This window comes from Emys orbicularis, chromosome 2, assembly GCF_028017835.1.
Source record: "Emys orbicularis isolate rEmyOrb1 chromosome 2, rEmyOrb1.hap1, whole genome shotgun sequence".
NCBI lineage: Eukaryota > Metazoa > Chordata > Testudines > Emydidae > Emys > Emys orbicularis.
This window is the reverse complement of record NC_088684.1, coordinates 22519707-22541142: the sequence shown is the minus strand read 5'-3', so window position 1 is coordinate 22541142 and position 21436 is coordinate 22519707. Positions and strand designations below refer to the sequence as shown.

Genomic DNA, 21436 nt, shown 5'->3' with positions numbered 1-21436 from the left:
TGCCCCCTATGCAGAAAAATGCAAAAGAAATCTGGGGGAGGAGGGAGAGACACATCTGTTCCCCGGCAGTCCAGGCAGCGCATCTGTTCCAGCATACCTGGAGCAGCTTCAGACGCAAATCACTGCAGGGGGGGGGGGGGGGGTTGGGTGTGCGTGCCTGTGGGGGAGACATTGATCACCATCAGGGGGCAGGGCTGGCCAACAAGCGCGAGAGACTCTGTCCCTCTCTCTTGATACTGTGGCTCAAGGGGCATGGAGGAGGGTAGGTCTTTTTGTTATGCAGGAGGAAGACTCTGTCCCCGAGGCAGAAGTATAGCCGCCTGCCTGCCTAGTAAAATGTAACTTCTTGAGAATTGAAAAAAAAAAACCCACTTAATTAAATAGTAGTATCATGTTACTGAAAAGTGTTTGTTTTTAAGTTAAAGAAAATAGCTTTTCTAAAAAAAAAAAAAAAGACTTTTGAGGACAAATAAAACATTTACCAAGCCAGTCAATAAAATGTCAGGCCAATCAGAACCAAGCACTTCCCAAAGTACCCAGCTAGGTCCAGGACATTGATTAGCAAAACTGTATGATTTTCATGTGTGAAAGTCTGAGTAATTTAAAATGACATTCTACTTCCCCCCGCCCTCCGTTTGTTGTTTTGTAATGTAATTTAAATGAAAATCCAGGATTGTAACTGGAATGCAGAGTATTAGTTACCAAGTATTTTATAACTTAACTTTCATGTGTTTAGGAAATGAATAGTTAGTGACTTTTTTCTGTATTGTAGTTTAAATAACTTATCAAAACAATTGAAACTGGTGTGATTATACTGCATTATTTTGACAAATAAAATTTGCAGAATTTTGCAGAATTTTTAATTTTTTGGTGCAGAATCCCCCCCAGGAGTTAGAGGAGGAAGAATCTCCACAAGGGGGATCTACTAAGATCTCCCCTTCAAACCCCTGAGAGTCCCTTTCCAGAAGGGGACAGAGGAAAATGAACTAGCCCAGTGTTTTGTTTTCATGCCCCTCCCTGCAAAAAACTCTTGCACACTGATCAACATGGACATGGTGATCATTGGATACACTAGATACAAACCATGATTGTTACATTTCTTTTACCTTTCTGCACCACTTTTTCCAAAATGTTCATGAAGTTTTTCTGGGCGATTCCACTCAGTGATGTTAGCTGAGACTTTGCTATCAGCTCCAACAGCTGTGGATAAAAATAGAAGTTGCCAGCTAGAGTACAAAGATATTTTTCTAATCTTGACTTCTAGTCACATGACACAGCAAAACAGTTCAGATACTTGTTTACTGCTGGAATAAAAGAGGGCAGGCAGAACCACAATGAAGACAGATCCAAGGGGAGAAAAGAGCCAAACAATTAAGCACACAGTGGAGGAAAACAGGTTGTTATTTAAACTACTTTCTTTAAACCGAAATGTTGCTTCATGGTTCAAAGGTGTAGGGAAGCCATGAATTACTGTTCAGACTAACAGACAATGACTAGTCATACTGAAAGCACAATGGTATGTCAGTGTCTTTCACTAGTACATAAACAAATAGTGTGATAAGAGAACAAGAAGCAGAGACTCGTTTCTGAGAGAATCTTATTTATAAACCTAATCCTACAATTTACATATAATAATCCAATTCACTCTTTTGTTATATGTGTTTTATACTGGAATTTTCATTAAGAGGAAAGATTAAGAGTCATGTTTAAAAAAAAAAAAAGACAAACCAAAGTTCCTTCATTTTTATTAAGTTATTATTAGATCTGAAAAAATGTTAACAATTTAATTCACTTTTCCCTATTTATGCTGTTTGGTTTACTTTCTAACTCACTGTCTCAGTTTCCCTTTTGATTAAGATGCACTCCTAGTCAGTGTGACTTTTTGGTTCCCATGTACTCGTTCAGTGCTGCAGTGTTTGGGTTACAATTACTGAAGATGTTCCTCTCCTTTTTTTAATTCCAGTAGAAAAATAATTTTATAGGAAGCTTTTCTGTTGGCTTTAGGATTTGTAAAATTGTGGGCCAAAATGTTAATTGGCAGTAACCCTTTAAGCCTTTTAACGTATTTTATAAAATACACACTTTCTACATACCATTCCACTTGTTTAGATTCCTTTCTAAATTAGAAAGGAGTAAGAAAACCTTTATCTTACAATCAATCTACACATATTATCACAGGACTAGCCTATTCATCCGTTATCATCAGCGATTATGCTATCCCATTGCTGGCAAAAAGGATGAGTGCAGAGAACTTGCAATTCCTTATGTCAAATAGCTAAGATGGTTACTGACAAGAGTTGGTAAGTCTTGAGTTGAATTGTTTGCCTAGCTATAAGAATGACAGGAATGTAGCCATAAAATTATTGGTACTTTGCCATAAACCATGAGCTCATAGGGGTATTATTGCAACCATTTGCCCATTTTACTCAGCTCTGTTACCAGCATGTGACTGTCACCTAGGAGCTGCAAAGTGCCCCGAGTGACTGGTCTCCTCTTCCATTTATCTTCCAGGCCAACTTTAAACGTCAACAGATGGCTTTCTGAGTTTACTTTCTATTAATATCTTAAACCTCACATGACTGGTATAAAGCAAGAGGAAAGAAAAAAAAAAAACCCTACACAGTCTCACATTTTTCATGGAGGGCAGTCTGCCTTCTATCATGACACATCATTTGGGGGGTGGGGGTGGGGAGAAAATATGCAAGAATAGTCTTGTGAGGTAATATTTAGTACATATATTGTAACAAAACTCCATGGTGGCTCTCACCTAAACAGGAGGGTCTGGCGTATTACATGCTCTGAAGCATAAATTAATTAGCAAGACGTTGGAAATATTTTTAAATTTTCCCAAGATTTCTTAGAACAATGAATGTACAAACAAGAACATGTCCTTGCCCCAAAATAGCCTTAGTAATAATCTCCTAGTACTGAATTGTTTAACCTTGTGACCTTCAATTATCATGATCAACTTGCCAGACTCCATTTGTCCACACAGTAATGTGAGCACCCAGGTCAGCTTCTTTGGATTTCTTTATGTATACACAAATTATGTCCCCAGTTTGTAATGTTCTAGAACTCCCATACAGGACAGTTTCCTCACTATATGTAAGCAAAACTGTGCGGATATTCAAAAATATGTTCAAAATCAGTCATCTTTGCACAGGTCAAAAACACCAAGTGGTGCAATACCATTAAAAAAAAAATTAAGAAATTGTAGCTGATTTTTCAAATTAAAATAAAAGTTAGATTCTTTGTGTTACCAACATTTTGTGCTTTGGTATATAGGAAATTAAATAATAAAATTAGGCAATCAAGATGCATTAGAGCCCATGCCTTTCACTATGTTTATCAAGGGTCAATTACATTTAGAAAGTAAATTAGCACAGCTATAGCGTACCACCTTTTCAGCAGCAATAAGTAAAGGATGAAATTTTATATGACTACTATGTCGTGACTACCTCCTGGGTATTGCATTCCATAGCAAACTGCTATGCCAAGAATGAACAGCAAACACACAAAAAGACCCAAACAAAAACAAACCCCAGATGTGTGAACAAAACTAATTTTCTTGTCCAGTATAATGATGTGCGTACCAGGGCAGTAATAAAGGTGTATGTAGGGTTTGCTCACGGTTACTCCAGATATACACTGGTGTAATTCCTTCAAAGCCAATGGTGTCATTCCAGATTGGACAAACAAACAAAAAACCCACCTAAAATGTCTTTGAGTGATGGATTGTGCAAACTGAAAACCAAACAAAAAGGCTAGAGCACTCTGAATAATGCCTGGTGGAATAAGGAGATATTAGACCTGCTAGCATTTTGTAACTGTATATGTGGCTGCGTTAATTCCAGACCATGCTCCAGTAACACTGTTTGAAGACAGATGGTAGGAGGGAGTGCAGGGGAAAAGAGGTTAGTAACAGCAATCTTAGGGCCTGATTCTTTGCGATGCTGAGTACCTGCAGCTCCCATTGATTTTAACTGGAATTGTGAGTGTTCAGCACCTCTGAAAAAACAGGTACTAAGGACCAAATCCTAAAAGACAACACTAAACACCTACAATTCCTATTGACTTCAGACTCCTAGTGATAGGGGAGGGGAAAGAGAGGCTTGGTGACTCCCCCCATCCAACGTCTCCAGGAAGAGCCCTCTGGCCTCTTTGCCCCATTCTGATGCTTTTTACTTGAGGGGATTGTGGAGGGTAAGAGGAGTAAATGAGAAACTGCAGGTAGCTCCACACCTCCTAATCTCCCTGGTCTAGGATTTTTTGAGTAGGTGGTAGGAGGGCAACTATCCTGTAGCAGTACAAGATACTTTAGAGTTTCTAGGCTATTAGGGGTGGAGAGAGAAGATACTCCAGCCCAACAACCCCTGAGCTCCAACCAGAAAGTCCCAGACTGGAATGTTTAAAAGGGAGCAGGCCAGCTTGCTGCTGCCTCCTGAAGACCTTAAGAGTGGGAAGGCTACTGGGTCTCCTTCCACAAACAGCAGCAAGGGCTGAATGTGTGAGGGGCCACAAGTGAAGAGACTTGTGGGTTGGGACTGGGAACAAAATGTGCTCCAAAGGTGAAGCCAGGCAACTTTTGGTTTCAGCCAAAAACAAACAAACAAACAAACATACAAAAAGGGCTGCCCAGCACTAGTCAAACCTTACTTTGGGACTCCTATTAAAGCCATTATGGCATATGCCAGAGTACAGACCACAGCATCAGCAATTGACATGTGAGAACAGAATAGCTACTTTTGGAACAGTTTTAGTTTCCTGTAGTGATGTATATGCCCTAGTGCCGTACTCTAAAACACTGCTTAGCTAGAGCTTCTAAAACCTTTGCTGCTGAACTGCACAGGTAAGTGAACTGAACTCATTAAAAGCCCAGTTTTCATGAAGTACATATGCATTACGTGGTTCTTAAAGGGCAGCTTATAGAAGTGTGAAAACGAGTCAAACTAGAAAAGTCAGAGGGCAAAATTAAACATCTAGGGCCAGATCCTCAGCTGGTGTAAATCAAAGGAACTACACTGATTTCCCCCAGCTGAGGATCTGGCTTTTAACATCCAAACTACAACAAATCTCCCCCACTCCCAGCACTTCTATTTGCTCTGTGGCTGAAGCCTCATATGCCAAGTTTCAGCTTGAAGTGAATGTGATAGTGAATATGTCAGTGTCTGTACCATGAGTTATAATAATTTAACTAACAGATGCTGCTATGTGGCATAAATCCAGGACTACCAATACTAAGTCTAACAGAAATTTAAAAAATACATCAATTGAAGAGTGCACATTAGGCTAACTATGAGCTGTCCAGATCGTACAATTCTACTGATCTATACCCACGTACCTGAGATCAGGATCAAGCCCTGAGCTTTTATGTGCTGAAATACAGTGTTACAGTGACAGCTTGTCATCTCTTGCAAAATGCTGCTATGAAACTATCGCATGGTAAATCCTTCCGAAGCAAGGAAAGTCTGCAAAATCTCACTGTCATCTGATAAGTGACCATTTCAGAAAATGGTCAACAGCTTTGGAGGCTGCTGTACTGTTTAAAGGTCTCATCTCATTTTACTTGTTTATATGGCATGTACTTTTGTGCCTTTTCCATTTTTAATAGCACTGTAACCATGACCACATCAGGATTAAAACACTGGGCCCAAATTGTTCTCATTACTATGTAGACCCAACTAGCTGAAAATATGCAGGGTTTACTCTGAGCCTAAATAATGTATAGCAAGACATGGGTCATTTTAACGTGACACTTGCAAGAATTTGTTTCAGGCATTAATAGTAACACCTGTTGAATATTTCCAAACCACCTCCACCTCAATCTAACAAGTCGCTAATAAGCCTGTAAAACCTTCAAACTTAGCAAATCAATGCACTGTTAGGCTTTTTAGTCCGGGAGTCTCCTAAATAACATGATTCTTCTTTTGTAACCTACTTATCTAATAAGATCCAGCAGCCGAAAGTAAGAAGTCTTAAGCCTGTATATGTTTCTTATGTTGACTCTTTTGCATAAAATTCATGCAAAGTAAATATGTTAGAGGCAGTCCATGAGCACGTTGAACTGTTAGCATGAGAGCCCACTGAGCTATACAAAAATTGATACATTTTAGATAATTACAAAAATTGTGGACTAAAAGTTAGAGATACAATAGTAAAAATGTTTTAGGCCTATCACTGTTTGCCTCTCCATTCCTTCTCCAAGCTCATCTGTGGCTTTTCTCCCCTCTGCTTCCCAGCTCCAATACGGAAATGCTACTACTTGGGAAGCACTTCCACATGCTACCACGGAATTAATCAGACTCCTGTAGTTCCATGGACATTTGGGGAAAGGGGTAGGAGGGGACGTTAGCCTGCTGTTAGTCAAGGCATGTTCCAGGGAGTGTATGGCTCATTTGTGTGCTCTAGAAGTCCTCATCCGGTCTTGCAACAGACCGTATGGTGGATCTAAAGAGGAAATCCATCTCCAGGAAGGGCCTTTCATGAGCAACTCCAGTGCACGTGGTATTTTATGAGCTATTATCCACCAGAGACTTGGCTCATGAAAGCTTTCATTGAAGAAACCAGTTTTACATTTGAACCATGGTCCCCGCATTTAAGATTGGCAGATTAAAAAAACTAAACAAACCACCAGTCATCTTAAATTAGAAAGTTTCATACTTTGTTAAGACTACTGGAAAAAACTTCATAAAGCTCAGGTGGGAGGTCATTCAGACAAATGAGAACATGCACTGATTTTAGTCTTTAATGTTGTTACTTCCACTATGGAAATGCCACAGTTCATTTTACTTATCTCCTGGTCAAAGCTTTAAGCTGTCACAGAGCAGAGCCCTGCAAAATTAAATTAACAAGATTTAAAACTTCATGGGCCAAGCTGATTTCTGGTGCAACTCCATTAATGAATTTAGCCTAATGTCAGAAAGATGCTTTTCCACTGTTTTGGGCCTGACTCGCATTCACACTAAGGCCCCCTTTATGCCACTCTTGTAATGTGAAGAGGCATGTAAATGAGAGTCAGGCCCTTTTCTCTTTACCAAATGGTATCTCAGACCATGTAGAGTGTTCTTTGAAGTGCTAGAGACATTTCTAAACAGAAGGAACAACCATCCTTTAGGAATTCTGTGTCTCACATATGGGACTTGATTTTCAGAACTGCAGAGCACCCACAATGGCAACTCAAGTCAGCAGGAGCGGCAGGTGCTCAGCCCCTCTGAAAAATCAAGCCAAGGGTGCTTAGTGAATGGCTCCTCAGTAGCTCTTCCTACTAAGATTGCCTCCGGAGCTTACCTTAATCAAAGGGTACAAAGCTGCATGTAATGTTAGATATACAGCATTAGACACCACCTGGAATACTCACTATACCAGAGTTTTTCCACTTGCACGGAAGCTTTAGAAGACAATATCTCAACTTTCAGTGATGAATCATAAGTGCGTAACTAGGGAAGTGATGGGCAGCAGGAGCTGAGAAGCGATTCCCTTACTCCCCTGCCCATCATCAATTATCAACACAAGTGAAAGAGGGGGGCAGGGGAAAGACATCAGGTCAACCTCCCATCCCTATTCCAATCTAAATTTAAGAAGCTATTTGAATGTCCTTTCTTAAAATGTCAAGAGAGTATCATGCCCAACATCTAGGCAATGAAGGATTATGATTATGTTGGAGGGGTGCCCATAAAAATCTGCCATGAGTCTAGAAACTGCATTTGACCCGATTTGTGGTAGCTTGCACAATAGCTTAACTAGTTCCATAACTGGTATTTAAAAAGAAATGCCACTTCATTACACAGGTGGGTGATGGGCAACATACTACACTAAGGGTAGCACAGAGGGGTTGATTATAAAATGAATTAAAGAGGACAAAAAAAATAAAAAGGGGCCTAAATTAAGTTTCATGCAATTAACAGTGACCCCACTGGGCAGCAAGAGGTTAACCGCATGGTGATTTGAGTAACAGAGACACTTCTATCCTACACTGCGAGGTTTTGATTGGACGTTTGGGATGCCTGACCTACATCTGACTAGACAACAGGTGAGGGATCCAAGGCTAGCCTAACGAGTATCATCTTTTTGGCTGACTCTTTTATAACATTTGGCTCACTGGGGAAGAGCAACATGCCAGCAAAAACTCTGCACCAGAATCTAAAACCTAAACAGCTGGTGCTCCCCCAAAGATTAACGGCTGATGAAATGTGAAAAGGAGCCGTTTATAGACAACCTTGAATTTTTAAACAGATTTTCTAGCTGCTTTTTTGCCATTAAAAACTAGCTGATAGAATTCTCAGTCTCAATGAGCATATTCTGAAATTACGGATCCATTTGTGGATAATGTGCACATAAACACATTACTGCACACAGAATCATGGAATAAAAATGACACCTTCTGAATGCTGCGAAAGTGAGATGAACTCTTGGTCTTCTGTGAAAACCCAGAGTAAGAGGGCTTGGCATGGGGAACCTACACAGAAGCTTGGGGCTAATTTATCCTTCGATTAAATAAGAGGCTATGCAAGGGCAACAGAACAGCTGGTCTGTTAAAGCTGCCATAACATATGGAGCTGTAATAGCAGCTCTGCTTTCTCACAGTTTGTAGCCAGAGATTCCTTGAAGTTAGCCAGGATCCTATACACCCCACTCTCAAACTTCTCCCATCCCATAGTGTGTCACCGCAGGTTTAGTGTCCATGGCATTCAGGGAGCTGTAACCTTCACCTGCATCTCAAACGCGCCATGCAGGGGAACCGTGGGCCCTCTGCGGTGCCCAGGATTTCATCTCATACTTTGTAGCATACACCAAAGGTGGAGTTACATCAACCAGAACTTGAATTTAGCTTTCAGTAAGGAGTCGGATTGGCAACCTGAAGCTCTCCAAGAGCAGATACAGCACAAGCATCAACATTACAAAGTTCTTCCACAGTTCCCTGCCAGAGTGCTTCAACCATGAGCTGAATGGACCACCTCCAGAAGCAAGGACGTGGTCAGTTCCTGTGACTATTGCACACTCTGCTGAGACTGCCAAGAAAATTGCTACCTCATTTATCAGCTTGTGACATGGAGACCTGTTCATTGGGAACACAGCTGAGATGGCCATCTCACTTCAGAGAGGCCATTGAGCAGATGGCAATAACAAACACTGCCTCCACCCTGGTCCCATACAGACTTAACACCTAAGAAGTTTCAAAATAAACAGTTTGATCAGGAAATCTGGAGGAAGTGTAGACCTTGTTCCACGCCCCCACACTAGCCCCCATTTTCACTGGATCTGAAGGAAGGCTATGTGTGATCTATCCTGCCCATGCAGCAATTTCTAACAGATGGACCCTCCTTTCCATGCATCAGAAAATGCTTCATTAACTAGTTCTTGAAGCTTCCCTCTTGCACTCAAGGAGACCACAGCATAGTCGTGCAGATCTTTTCCAGTGCAGAATTTGTTCTCAGCTCAGTTAAGTTAAGCAACTGGTGTCTGCACTAGAAGTTACAGCGAAGTAAGTTATGGCCGTATACTCACCCTTACAACATAGTTGAACCGTCTGGAGTCTAGGATAGCATTTGAGAAGTCAAGTCTGTTAAAAGCTTCTCCCAAGGTGCAGTAGCCATGACGCTGAGAGTGAAAAAGAACAAAGCTGGGTCACGTTTTGTTGTTTAGTAGTCTGAAGAGAGAGTCATGGGTGTATGTGGTCCAGGCCAGCATAGCATCTTAACATACTTATGTGGGCATGCTACAGGACAAACTCATTGCTGGGGTAAGTGGGCACATCTCCAATGACTTCAATGGAATTGTGTCTATTTATGTCCCCAGAGAATGCAGCCCAATGGGAGTTATGACTGTTTCTAAGAAGAGAACTCGGCCCTATCCATGACCTCCAAATAGCTCAATTTGATCTCTTTCAATAATTTCACAAGACAGGGAAAGGAATACATTCCTAGGGCTCAACATGAAGGGCCTATGTACAATGTGGTTTCTTGCAGCTGCTCCTCTTCCCTCCCTTTCCCCCCCCCCCCCACACACCAGACCTGTGCTGCTGAACTGCAACAGTTGTGTTGCTGCTTAGTTTACCACTAGATTTTGGTAAAAGCAAGCAAACAACATCATCTTTTTGGTTTAAATATGTACAGAGACTAGCCCAATGTAGCCCTAATTGGGGCTTGTAGTCACTACTGCAATAGTAATCATAGGCCAGATCGTCAGGTGGTATAAATTAGCATAGCTCCATTTATTTCAACGGAGCTCTGCTGATTTGCACCACCTGAGGATTTGGCCCCATAAAAAACGATGTTTGGACAAATGGTATGGGGGAAATAAAACAGTGGGTACTTACTTCTTTTGTGCTTCCCTTGTGGACATAAATCCATTTTTCTTGATGGAAATCTGTTGAGACAAAGACAGATTTTCTTCACTTATTTTATATATAATAAAAACCTAACTTTGCAGAAAGATGAAGCCCAGTTCTACTCTCACAACAGTTCTATAATGGCACTACTCCACTGACCCTTGTGGAGTTGCTTCCGATTTACACCAGTGTAACACAGATCAGAATCAGACCATCAATGAATTGCTTTGTTTCCACATTCGTTTATCTAAGGCAACAGCCAGGATCCTAGAAAAGATTTGTGTTTCAGTGACACAGTCCAAGACTGTAGATATTTAATCTATATGCTGTGAACATACTACAGCCCCTTGTTTTCTTTGCTCTCTGACAATAAGCGTGGCTGACAGCCAGAGTTTATTATTGATTTCATTAATTACTCATTACCTCAGTTACAGAGTTTGGATTAACGTGTCATAAGACACTAGACTAACAGTCACTATAGTGTTTATAACAGCGAGTGCTAGAGTTAGAATTATATAGGCAGTTCCATTAGAAATGGCTTTCATCACTTGCATGATCCTTTCTAAACAGAAAACCAAAAATCTCATTTGGGCCTGAAACATTCCATGTTTTGTGGGAGGTCCCTTCCCAAAAGCTTCCCTTTCAGCCCTCTGAAAAAGAGGAGTTATAAACACCTTTCCTCTCCTCCCTAGTGTGACACCACCGCCTTCCCCCCAAACACACATCATGCTGTTGTATTGTTAACCCAACCGTGCAGAAAGATATCTCCAGCTATATAATAGCCGATCCAAGAGATGGGAACCCACGCAGCCCTCTCCCCATCCCATTCACCTCACTGAACTAGGACATTCAGTGTATTACACAGTAGCCATTTATCAACTAACATTATTAGAGATGAAAAGCTCCCCCACTTCCCCCCACTCCCAGAAACACACACTTGATTTCCACAGAGAGGAAACTGAATGCAAAGATATATGCACTCAAGTCTGGAAACAAAAGTTACACGTGTACACCAGTGCAGATCCTGAATCACTCCATTTAAAGCAGTGACTAAGGTCATATCTGGCCAAAGACTGTCACAGTAACAACTTCTTCACATTGCACATTTAACTACAATCATATCCAGGACTAAAGTCTCACATCAGCTGTTGAAAAGATCCTGGAGGTTGCATAGTGAGCCAATAATACAGTGAGAATCATAACCTATTTCACTTCCTCTCTGTGTATGTTGATGTTTGTAGCCTTCACATGCATTACATTTAGGTATCAATCCTGCAATCAGATCCACACAGACCCTTCTGTCTGTGCAGAATACCATGGATCCAACCACATGAAGCCAACTGAGAGATAGGGGCCTTAACTGTGCATATAACAGAGTTCAAACCGTCCTCTATTGAGAGCGAGTCTGAATCCTAGATTTCATTTTGCATGCATTTTGTGTAGCAGAGGTAGGATCAGAATTCACACTCAGGCTTGGAACCTCCATTAACATAAATGGGTTTTAAGTGCATATGTGGACAGGAGAATGAATTCAATCTGTTGTACACAAGGAAGTCTATAGGAGGGGAAAAATTGGAACTGGTTCACTGGAATGTGCCATAGGAAAAAATTACTCTCCCTCTGCCAAATACAAATGACAAAAATTTGAACACAAGTACAAACACTTGGAGAAGGGATTAATAATACAGGCATATATCTTCATATTAAAATGTATCCAAGTTCTCTACTTAGGTCAAACATGGGTGCAGAGACTCTCAAGAGACTTCTGGAGGTGCTGCAGCACACACAAGTGTCTCATACACTTTCTGAGAGATTATATATGTGTGTGTGTGTTTTATAATCATCCTCAAGCAACTTTGGTTTTAAAAGTCCCCCATTTGCTGCCTTACACTGGATCTTTGTCTTGTTATTCAGCAGGTCCTTCTTTCTCTTCTTGGCAGCAACATCATAGTTCATGCTGTTGAAGAGATTCTCCTTGTTGTAATCCTCCTTTTTGCAGTAACTGTGAATGACACAAGGCAGAGAGTCTGTTTATTCTTTGGTCTGGGGAACTTTTTACTGTAAGAACTATATTTTACTCTTTCCACATATCTGGTTCCAGGAACCCATGTTTGTTTGCTGTTAAACAGCTCATTCTAGTGCTGTTCTATAGAAAACTATAAGCAGTTTTAGAGTCCAATAATGAAGACCTTTTCCCATAAAACATTCAAATACCTCACCCACCCAATTCTTGTGCTAGATTATATACATAATTATAGTGAATAGGAGCACACCCAAAGCATGTTACACAATCAACTTCATGACCTTGTAGTAGAGCACTCTTGTCCTTCCTTTTACCTCTGCCTGCTTGTCTGATGTCATCAATTCCTACCATATGCTCTACCTAACTTAGATTGCAACTCCTTCCCGCAGGGGTATGCTAGGTTTTATAAAGCGCAATGCACACCTATGAAGGCGTATAACCAGAGTGCTTGAAGAATTCACCATCTAGTTGTGAGTAAGAAGCTTTTCCTGCCAATTACTGGAAGGGCTGGGGAGAAAACTAAGCTTTAATTAAAAACAAACAAACCAACCATAACTTTTAACTTTTATGAATACAAAGATAACATAACCCTGACTCATGTTTCGGTGGCTGTCTTCCAGAACCTGTAGACAAGTGGGTGATATGTATGAAGGGTTGGGATCTGTGGCCAGAGTGTATTTTTCCCCTTCCTGCATTTAGAAAGGCTGTGCATGTCTTTTTGTTTGAATGTAGAATATCTGGCAAAGGGACCTAGAGCTCTTTCTTTTTCCTTTTAAGAGTATAATCCCAAACTCACTGAAGTCAGTGGAAAAAGACTCACTGACTTTAAGAGCTTGATCCAAAGCCCAATGATGTTTGCTTAACTCTGAATAAGCACTGCCAAGCTGCAGAGTGAAACCGAGAAGACTTTGGTCAGTTTCATTGCTGTTGTTCAGAATCCTGTGGAGAGCAGGGAAAGTCAGCAGATGCTCCGGCTGCTAGGGAGAGCTGTGAGCAGCAGCAGCGGAGGTGACACTGCACTGAAGCCGTTTATATAATGGGAGGATTGCGGGTGATGGGGAGAGTAGTAGAGATACACACATCCTGGCAGGAATCAGGTGGCTACAGAACAGCTAGAGAAGCATCACATCAGGGGACTCTGGGGCTGGAAATAGAAGTGACAAAAAGAGCGTCCTCCTTTCTAGGAGCCTGGAGAAAGAAAGGAGAAGGAGATCTGTACTGGAGGGGCCTGGTTTGAAAGTCTGGTCCTGTGTTTTCGGTTTTATCATCACTGGCTTCAGTTACACTTATACGGGCCTGTAAAGTACCTGTTTCTTGCTTTCCTCTTTCAAGAGAGAGGCCAATCTCATTACACTCCTGGAGGCTCAAAAAATGCTCCAATCTACTGCTTTGTACACTGCACTGAGAGCTTCCTGTCTGAGATGTGTGCACATAAGCAGTCCCTTTTGGTATGATGTTAAATAATTAAGCTGTTTCCCTTCCTACCAAGCTCACCTTTAACCTTAGCTGGGCACTTGTGTGCTGTTTATTGTTCCAGTTTTTAAATAACATTTTTAAAATATCTGATGCTAGATAAATAAAAAGGAAAAGCCCCAATAAAGATAGAATTTTTCTCCCACCTCTCTCTGCTGCAAAACAAAGTAACTTAAAGAGATCAGCTTGCTCAAAAACAAGTGTAGACTAAGGATATATAACTAACAAAAGACAGTGTATCACAGTAATGTATGGAAGGTTAGTTATCAGCTTTTCTGCAGTGGCACTGAGAATGTGGGGCTGTGCAGACAAATTACATGACAGATCCTTGCTCTGACAGTCTGAAGTCTAGTTCTTAGTCATCTGACTAATACTGTACAGAGCTAATGACTCTGCCTCTGAGGCAGTGTCTTCCTGTAGTAAGCACATGAGGAGTGTTCTGGTCTGATGCATATAAGTGGATCCACGAGACTGCAGCTAGAGAGAATGAAGACCTCCCCCAGAGCCTGGGGACATGGAGGTATTAATGGGATATAAGGAGGGATAATTGGTGGCTCCCCACACATCTTCACTCTTTTCTCTACCCTCCTGTTCACTCTACTTGCTCCCCACAACCACTCTTATCCATATGGCCCCCTACAGCAGCACCTCTCTGGGAGCCCACCTCTATATCCTCTGCTGTCTAGCTTGCCTCCCTGGCTTCCTACCTCTGTAAGGAGTGGAGCTAGTGAGTCAGGCTGGCAGCATTGGAAAACGGAAACAGCTGACGGAACTTGCAGTTCCGCTGGGTATTACCGGTGCAGCTCAATTAGGATGTTCTGAATTAGGGATATACTTCTCTAGGCACTTGGTTTTAGAAGGTTAAAAGTGGTCTATGTCAGAGACGGAGACAGGTGTGTGTGAAGTCTGGATTTTGTGGTAACTGTGGTTTAACTAGAGGAACTAAAAGAAAAGTGAGAGAATGCCAGAATAAAATATCAAGAAGGGAGCACTTTAAGAAAATTCCTGCACAAAAGTCAAAACTTTACTAAAAACAAATTCCACAGAACATGTAATTGTCCTATGATGAATTACTGTGCCAGATTCAGAGATTAAATTCAAATAATTAAACTGTGAAAGAGAGGGATCTCAGTCCCGATTTAAAACTTAAAATCTCAACAACCCTGACTGTGAATTTACTGATGATTCTATAATCTGAAACCTTTATTATACCATTAGTGGCTGAGACCTAGTGCATGGGGCAGATTTACACCCATGCCAATCTACTTACTAAGGGGTTCTTGCACCTTTCTGCCAAGCATCTGGTCTGGCCACTGTCAGAGACAGGATACTGGACTAGATGAACTTTAAAGAGGAACTGTTGTTAACTGGATCAGACCCTTTCTTTCAAAGTGAATTTAAGAACAGCACCAATCTAATTATTTTGCAGTTAACAACAGTTATTTCTACCAGTCCAGACATTCTTCCTATTTACATATCGATCTGATAGTTTATAATCCAAAGTTTCTTTTAAAAAGCTTGTTAAAAAAAAGTACGATGAAAACCACCACTGCAAAGAGATCATGTTCCCTTTGCAATTTACAGCAAGATCATGTTTCCTTCAAGTCATCTTTAGTCGTTTCCATCACGACAGTGTGTGCGAATGCATGCTATTGTTTCATCTCCAGACCAGGTCATCAGCCTACACAATCCTCGCTCTGTGCTCCTTAAAAACAAGAATTGGCCTTGCAAGAAAGGTCTGCCCAATCCCTTGTTTCAAAGCCAGTTGGTCATCACCCCACAAGTAGCAACAAAGTCTTCCTGCCTACAACCTATGCAACACTGTAACCAGCTTAACTGCCTGCCTTCCGATGTTTTCTTTGAATGCAGTGTAATCAAGCCACTCAGCCACGAAGAATATTATTTATGATCTGTGAAGGATTAATGGCTTCAGGGGTATCATATTTCTTAAACTCAGGAACTGGGAAGCCTTAGGAAGTGTTTACTTCTGGAAAAAGAGGGGGAGGAGGGGAAGCAGTTCCCTGGAAGTTCTCCAGGGGCAGTTTGGCAGTGGTTCAAAAGATTTTCAGTGACACTTGTTAAGGGCACAATCCTGCACCACTGAAGTCAATGGTAGTTTTGACACAGTCCTCAATGAGCCAAGATCAGGGCTTACTTGTTGATGCTGCCATGTATATTTCTAAATTACAGCACATCAAAAAATGTGATCAACCCCACTCTCAGACATAAGTATCAGAGGGGTAGCGAAAACCCACCGACCGCTATGCCTACCTTCATGCCTCCAGCTTCCACCCCGGACACACCACACGATCCATCGTCTACAGCCAAGCACTGAGGTACAATCGCATCTGCTCCAACCCCTCAGACAGAGACCAACACCTACAAGATCTTCACCAAGCATTCTCAAAACTACGATACCCACACAAGGAAATAAAGAAACAAATCAACAGAACCAGACGTGTACCCAGAAGCCTCCTGCTACAAGACAGGCCCAAAAAAGAAACCAACGGAACTCCACTGGCCATCACCTACAGTCCTCAGCTTAAACCTCTCCAACGCATCATCAGTGATCTACAACCCATCCTGGACAATGATCCCTCACTTTCACAGACCTTGGGAGGCAGGCCAGTCTTCGCCCACAGACAACCCGCCAACCTTAAGCATATTCTCACCAGCAACCACGCACCGCACCATAACAACTCTAACTCAGGAACCAACCCATGCAACAAACCTCGATGCCAACTCTGCCCACATATCTACACCAGCAACACCACCACAGGACCTAACCAGATCAGCTACAACATCACCGGCTCATTCACCTGCACGTCCACCAATGTTATATATGCCATCATGTGCCAGCAATGCCCCTCTGCTATGTACATTGGCCAAACTGGACAGTCACTACGCAAGAGGATAAATGGACACAAGTCAGATATCAGGAATGGCAATATACAAAAACCTGTAGGAGAACACTTCAACCTCCCTGGACACACAATAGCAGATATAAAGGTAGCCATCTTACAGCAAAAAAACTTCAGGACCAGACTCCAAAGAGAAACTGCTGAGCTCCAGTTCATTTGCAAATTTGACACCATCAGATCAGGATTAAACAAAGACTGTGAATGGCTATCCAACTACAGAAGCAGTTTCTCCTCCCTTGGTGTTCACACCTCAACTGCTAGCAGAGCACCTCACCCTCCCTGACTGAACTAACCTCGTTATCTCCATACTGATTTATACCTGCCTCTGGAGATTTCCATTACTTGCATCTGAAGAAGTGAGGTTCTTACCCACGAAAGCTTATGCTCCCAATACTTCTGTTAGTCTTAAAGGTGCCACAGGACCCTCTGTTGCTTTTCTCAGACATAAGTTACTGTTCACTCTCTCATAAGAAGGCAGAACCACACACACTTGGGTGGCCAGCGAGAAGTGGAGTAGCTCTCTAGTGCCCATATACTTACTGGACCAAGTCCTGCAGCTGGTGAACACAAGCACCTCCCAATGGTAAGTGCACACATGTAGTAGCTGGAGAATCAGGCCCAATGTGTTTAGCCAGAGTCAGAGTCTTACTAATCCCTCTCTTCAACAGAAGTTGTATCTTTGTTTACATGCTTATTTTACTGGAACACAGAAACGTCAGCAGACCAGATGACTCACTGGTGCTCCACAGAATGGCACCACATAATCCAAAATTGGCTACAATAGAGGTCTTAAGATTCCAGGCCCAGGTCTATGCTGTCAAGGTGGTGAGGCTGGGATAAAATTTTCAGTCAGTAAATACCCTGGATCCAATTTCAGCCCTGACATGAGCAGGTACAATTCCCGTAAATGTGAATTATGTAGATAGTGAATTTGGCTGTAGATTATCAATCTTTCTTTTAAATCCATGGATGCCTGATTTAGTAGCTAAAGGAAAGGCCCAAGACCCAAGCAGATCTTGGGTTCTAGAGTGGCATGAGCCACTGACTGACCACATGACCCTGCAAATTACATTGGACCTTGATTATTCAACTAGGAGAGGACCTCACAGACAGTGAGATGCTGTATATGAGCCAACCCTTCCAGGATAAATAAGCTCCAGACGTTTCAGTGCTTCACTATCCTTACATGCTTTTGCTTGGTGTTATCGTTGGTAATGGAGTTTAACTTACTCACTCAGACAGAGCACAAAAGTCACTAGTGCCAAAGGCTGCAAACATCAGAGGATAGGAAGATCATGAAGCATTAAAGTGGGGAGCCCAAAATTCCCCCCCTATTTAGAAGAAAAATGGCCATTAAACAGATTAAGAAGAGGTAGAGATCCTAACCCTTCAATAGCTTTACATTTATGGCTATAAAATAAAAACATGTATCTTTACTTTTAGAGTTAAAAGTGACTAGACATCTTCATGCATCCGAGCATCTAATGAACAAAAAGCAGATCTCTGTTTAATGGCCCATGTTCAAGTATATGCCAAAGCAATAAACCAGGAGAGCTTGCCATAACAAGCCTACGTCAGTTATGCTTACAAAAAAAACCAAAGTCCCCTAATGTTTAAAAACAGAACCTGCACATTTTGTTTAATTTCAGTTTTTAAATATGGTATGCTTTGAAATTACAGAAGCCACTCAAATTAGTACGGATTGCTTGTAACTCAATTGCTGTGGGACAAGTGCTCCAAATTGGTCTCTGTATTCATAGTTGCCACAGTGCCTACTACAGAATAAAGGATTGTATAACTAATCCTCAGATTAAATAACTAGCCTTTTTTTTTTTTTTTTTTTTTTGGAGCGCAGAGATAAAGGAGTGATGCCTTACAAACAATAAGCAGATGAGGGCTCCAGCGGTTAAAACCTTCAAAAACAACCACACTTTCTGCTGGTTTTCCTTGTAGGCTAATACAGTGCACTCATCCAAAAATATTTCAAAGGCTCTAATAAATTGGAAGACTGGCTCTCATAGTGAAGCCATCTTAGACCATCTGACAGCTCATTGCCAACTTTAACCAGACATAATGGAAGACGGGCTTTTGCCAGACCCAGTTCCTGCTCCTCAGCCAAATGTGGAGTAATTTAGATCCCCCTCTCCAAAGAGCTCCCCCTGGTGGCCAAAGGAGATGTTCAGCCTAAACCCACAACAAAAACCAACCATCTGTAGTCTGGTGTTTCAAAACTCTCCAGCTCTCACTGGGAACGTTGCAGTGAACTCAGAGGTCTGACAAGATATTACTGACTTCAGCAGCTTTCTAAAAACAGCGCTGCTTATTAAATACCCACAATTAAGTTTTACTGAAACTACAGTTAACAAGCAGAAAATAAAAAACAAAGCAGCAGGATGAGGTTTCGTCTGGGAATTTATTGACGTGTTGTCTCCCAAACCTTAGCCCGTTTAAAAAAGCAGAACTCACACACACCACACGGATAAGCGCAACCCACATCTGGAGCGAGGAAGCTTTCGGACACAGCGGGCCATTCCCTCCCCATGCAGCCCAGCTGCTCCTGTCCCCTCTGCTTCTCTCCTTTTTAGTATTTGGCTTTAGCTCTGGTAATGAGCTTCCTTCTCCTAATGACGCACACAAACAGAAACAAAGGCACTGCGCGCACGCACACAACGGGCAGCTTGGCACCTAGGGCAAAACAGGCTTTTTTTAAACAATCGTTGTAGAGTGGGACATCGCAATATTTGCAAAGACCGCATTCCCCCCCCAAATAATAATAATAATCCCCCCACCCACCATAATGCAATAACCCCCCCCCCCGCTCAACAGCAGCGTTTCCAACTCCCTCCTCCCCCTAGTGCAACATCTTTGTGCCACGCACCTGTTTATATCACTGACATAGCCGCTGTGTCTCTCCTCCAGGAACCTGGTCCAGCCATCCGCCGTCTTCACCCAGTTCTGCCCCGGGGACCTCCAGTCCTGCCCCAGAAAAGGCATCGCGGCGCGGGGAGCTCTACCAAGGAGCTTTCCCGGTCCCTACGGAGCCTGGAAGGGGCGCGCCGGGGAGGGGGGGTCCCCAGTTGCGTGGCTGGGGGAGGGGGTTGTACGACCGTCGCTCCGATCCGTGTCCGTGTCCTCGCAGCGGCCGCGGCTGTATTTATCCGAGGGCTCTTTGTTGCCGGAAGAGCGGCGTTAGCCCGGCCCCTAGATCAGGGGGGAGACACGTGGCTTTGTTTATTGCTCGCGACTGTCTTCTTCGGCTCCTCCTGCTTGTTGCACAATCCATCCCCAGTGGAAACTTCAGACCCGGCCTCTGTGCTCGCTGGGCTGCCAAGTGTCCCTGAATTTGCCGCGAGCGAGTGTGAATAACAAGAATAAAAATGAATGTCTGTCAATAAACATCCCATCTAATTCCAGCCGTTCCCCCTTCTTCTTCCGCAGGGCGTTGCAGTCTTTATTTCCTAAGGTGGGCAGATAGATCGATAGATAAACTGATGGGACGGATGGATACGCTGCGTAGATGCAGAGCTACAGGGAGCTAAATAGATTGATTGGATAGATAGCTATGGGATTAGATACCTATGGAAGAAAGCTACAGAGACCGGCAGATTGGATGGATTTGGGGGCTAAATAATATATTAGACGGTGGGAGGATGGTATAATAATTTAGAATAAATTTTCCCATGCTCCGGTGTGGATTTTCAGACGGTGCCAGTAATTTGCGTATGTCATCTATATTAATGAACTTTTGATTTGGTAGCTGACCTGGCTGTTTCTCTAGAACTTGACCTCTATGATCATAAACAGAACTTGAACACATTAAAAAAAAAGTCCAGCCAGGGGAGTTTATTTTATAGAGATAATGATTTGTTTGAATGTTGGTTAAAAACAAGCACCCCGAACAGAGGATGAATCCTTGAAATCAGTGAAAATAAACACATTAGCAAATGAATTTAATTAAATAACAGTGGATTTGAAATAATTTTCTCGCTGCTATTTGTTGATCTTCAAAAAGATGTACTCTTGGCATTTCCTGGTTGTGTGTGTGTTTGTTTTGAAATTCTGCCAGTAAAAGAATCTGAAGTGTCAATAGAAAAAAAAATTGTGAATAACTGTCCTTGCATTGTTGTTTGTCAGGTGTTCCATGTTTCTCCCTAGGTTGGGAACAGCTGCTGTTGTATGTTAAACTGTACCAAGCAGGCAAGTGCTCTGATTCGCTGATGAATGGTTTCACTCCACTTCAGTGCTCTGTGGTAAATAAATAAATAAAGGAGCTAGGCTGCTTGTATAAGTGTGTGCGAGAGAGATAAACACCCCCACAGTGGCCTAGCTGTCATAATCCAAGTCACATTGTCAACCTTTCCTGAGGGGGCTGAGTTATCTGCTGATTTGTGGGATTGCAACAACTGACACTTGCTAGAGAAGTTGTTATGTGTTCTCTCTCTCTCTCTCTCTCTCTCTCTCACACACACACACAGGTTACACAAAGAAATGTTTGCAAGTGAGGAAGCTGGAATGCTGAAGTTAAGAAAAAAAAATCAAACCTTGAATGCCAGCTAGTTTGAGCAACTCATTTAAAACTCCAAACACCAACTGTAAGTCTGCCCTGAACCCAGGCCCATCGAGAGAGATTTGGGGCCCCTCCGATTTCACTGTATTTACACAGATTTTACAGACCCTGCACTCAGGGCCCTC

At 42.2% G+C, this 21436-nt stretch overlaps 1 protein-coding gene across 1 annotated transcript in view; it reads right to left on the bottom strand.

Moving 5' to 3' along the window:
- The window catches only part of FBXO32 (F-box protein 32), a 31059-nt gene extending 11147 nt beyond the window's left edge, over window positions 1–19912 (bottom strand). Inside the window, exons 1-5 of the mRNA XM_065400134.1 lie at window positions 19623–19912; window positions 12217–12329; window positions 10316–10365; window positions 9505–9597; window positions 1107–1200 (exon numbers count right to left, since the gene is read on the bottom strand). Coding sequence (XP_065256206.1) covers window positions 1107–1200; window positions 9505–9597; window positions 10316–10365; window positions 12217–12329; window positions 19623–19738 — 466 coding nt within the window. The 5' untranslated portion in view covers window positions 19739–19912. The remainder of the gene's footprint in view (window positions 1–1106; window positions 1201–9504; window positions 9598–10315; window positions 10366–12216; window positions 12330–19622) is intronic.
- Window positions 19913–21436: the final 1524 nt, after the last annotated feature.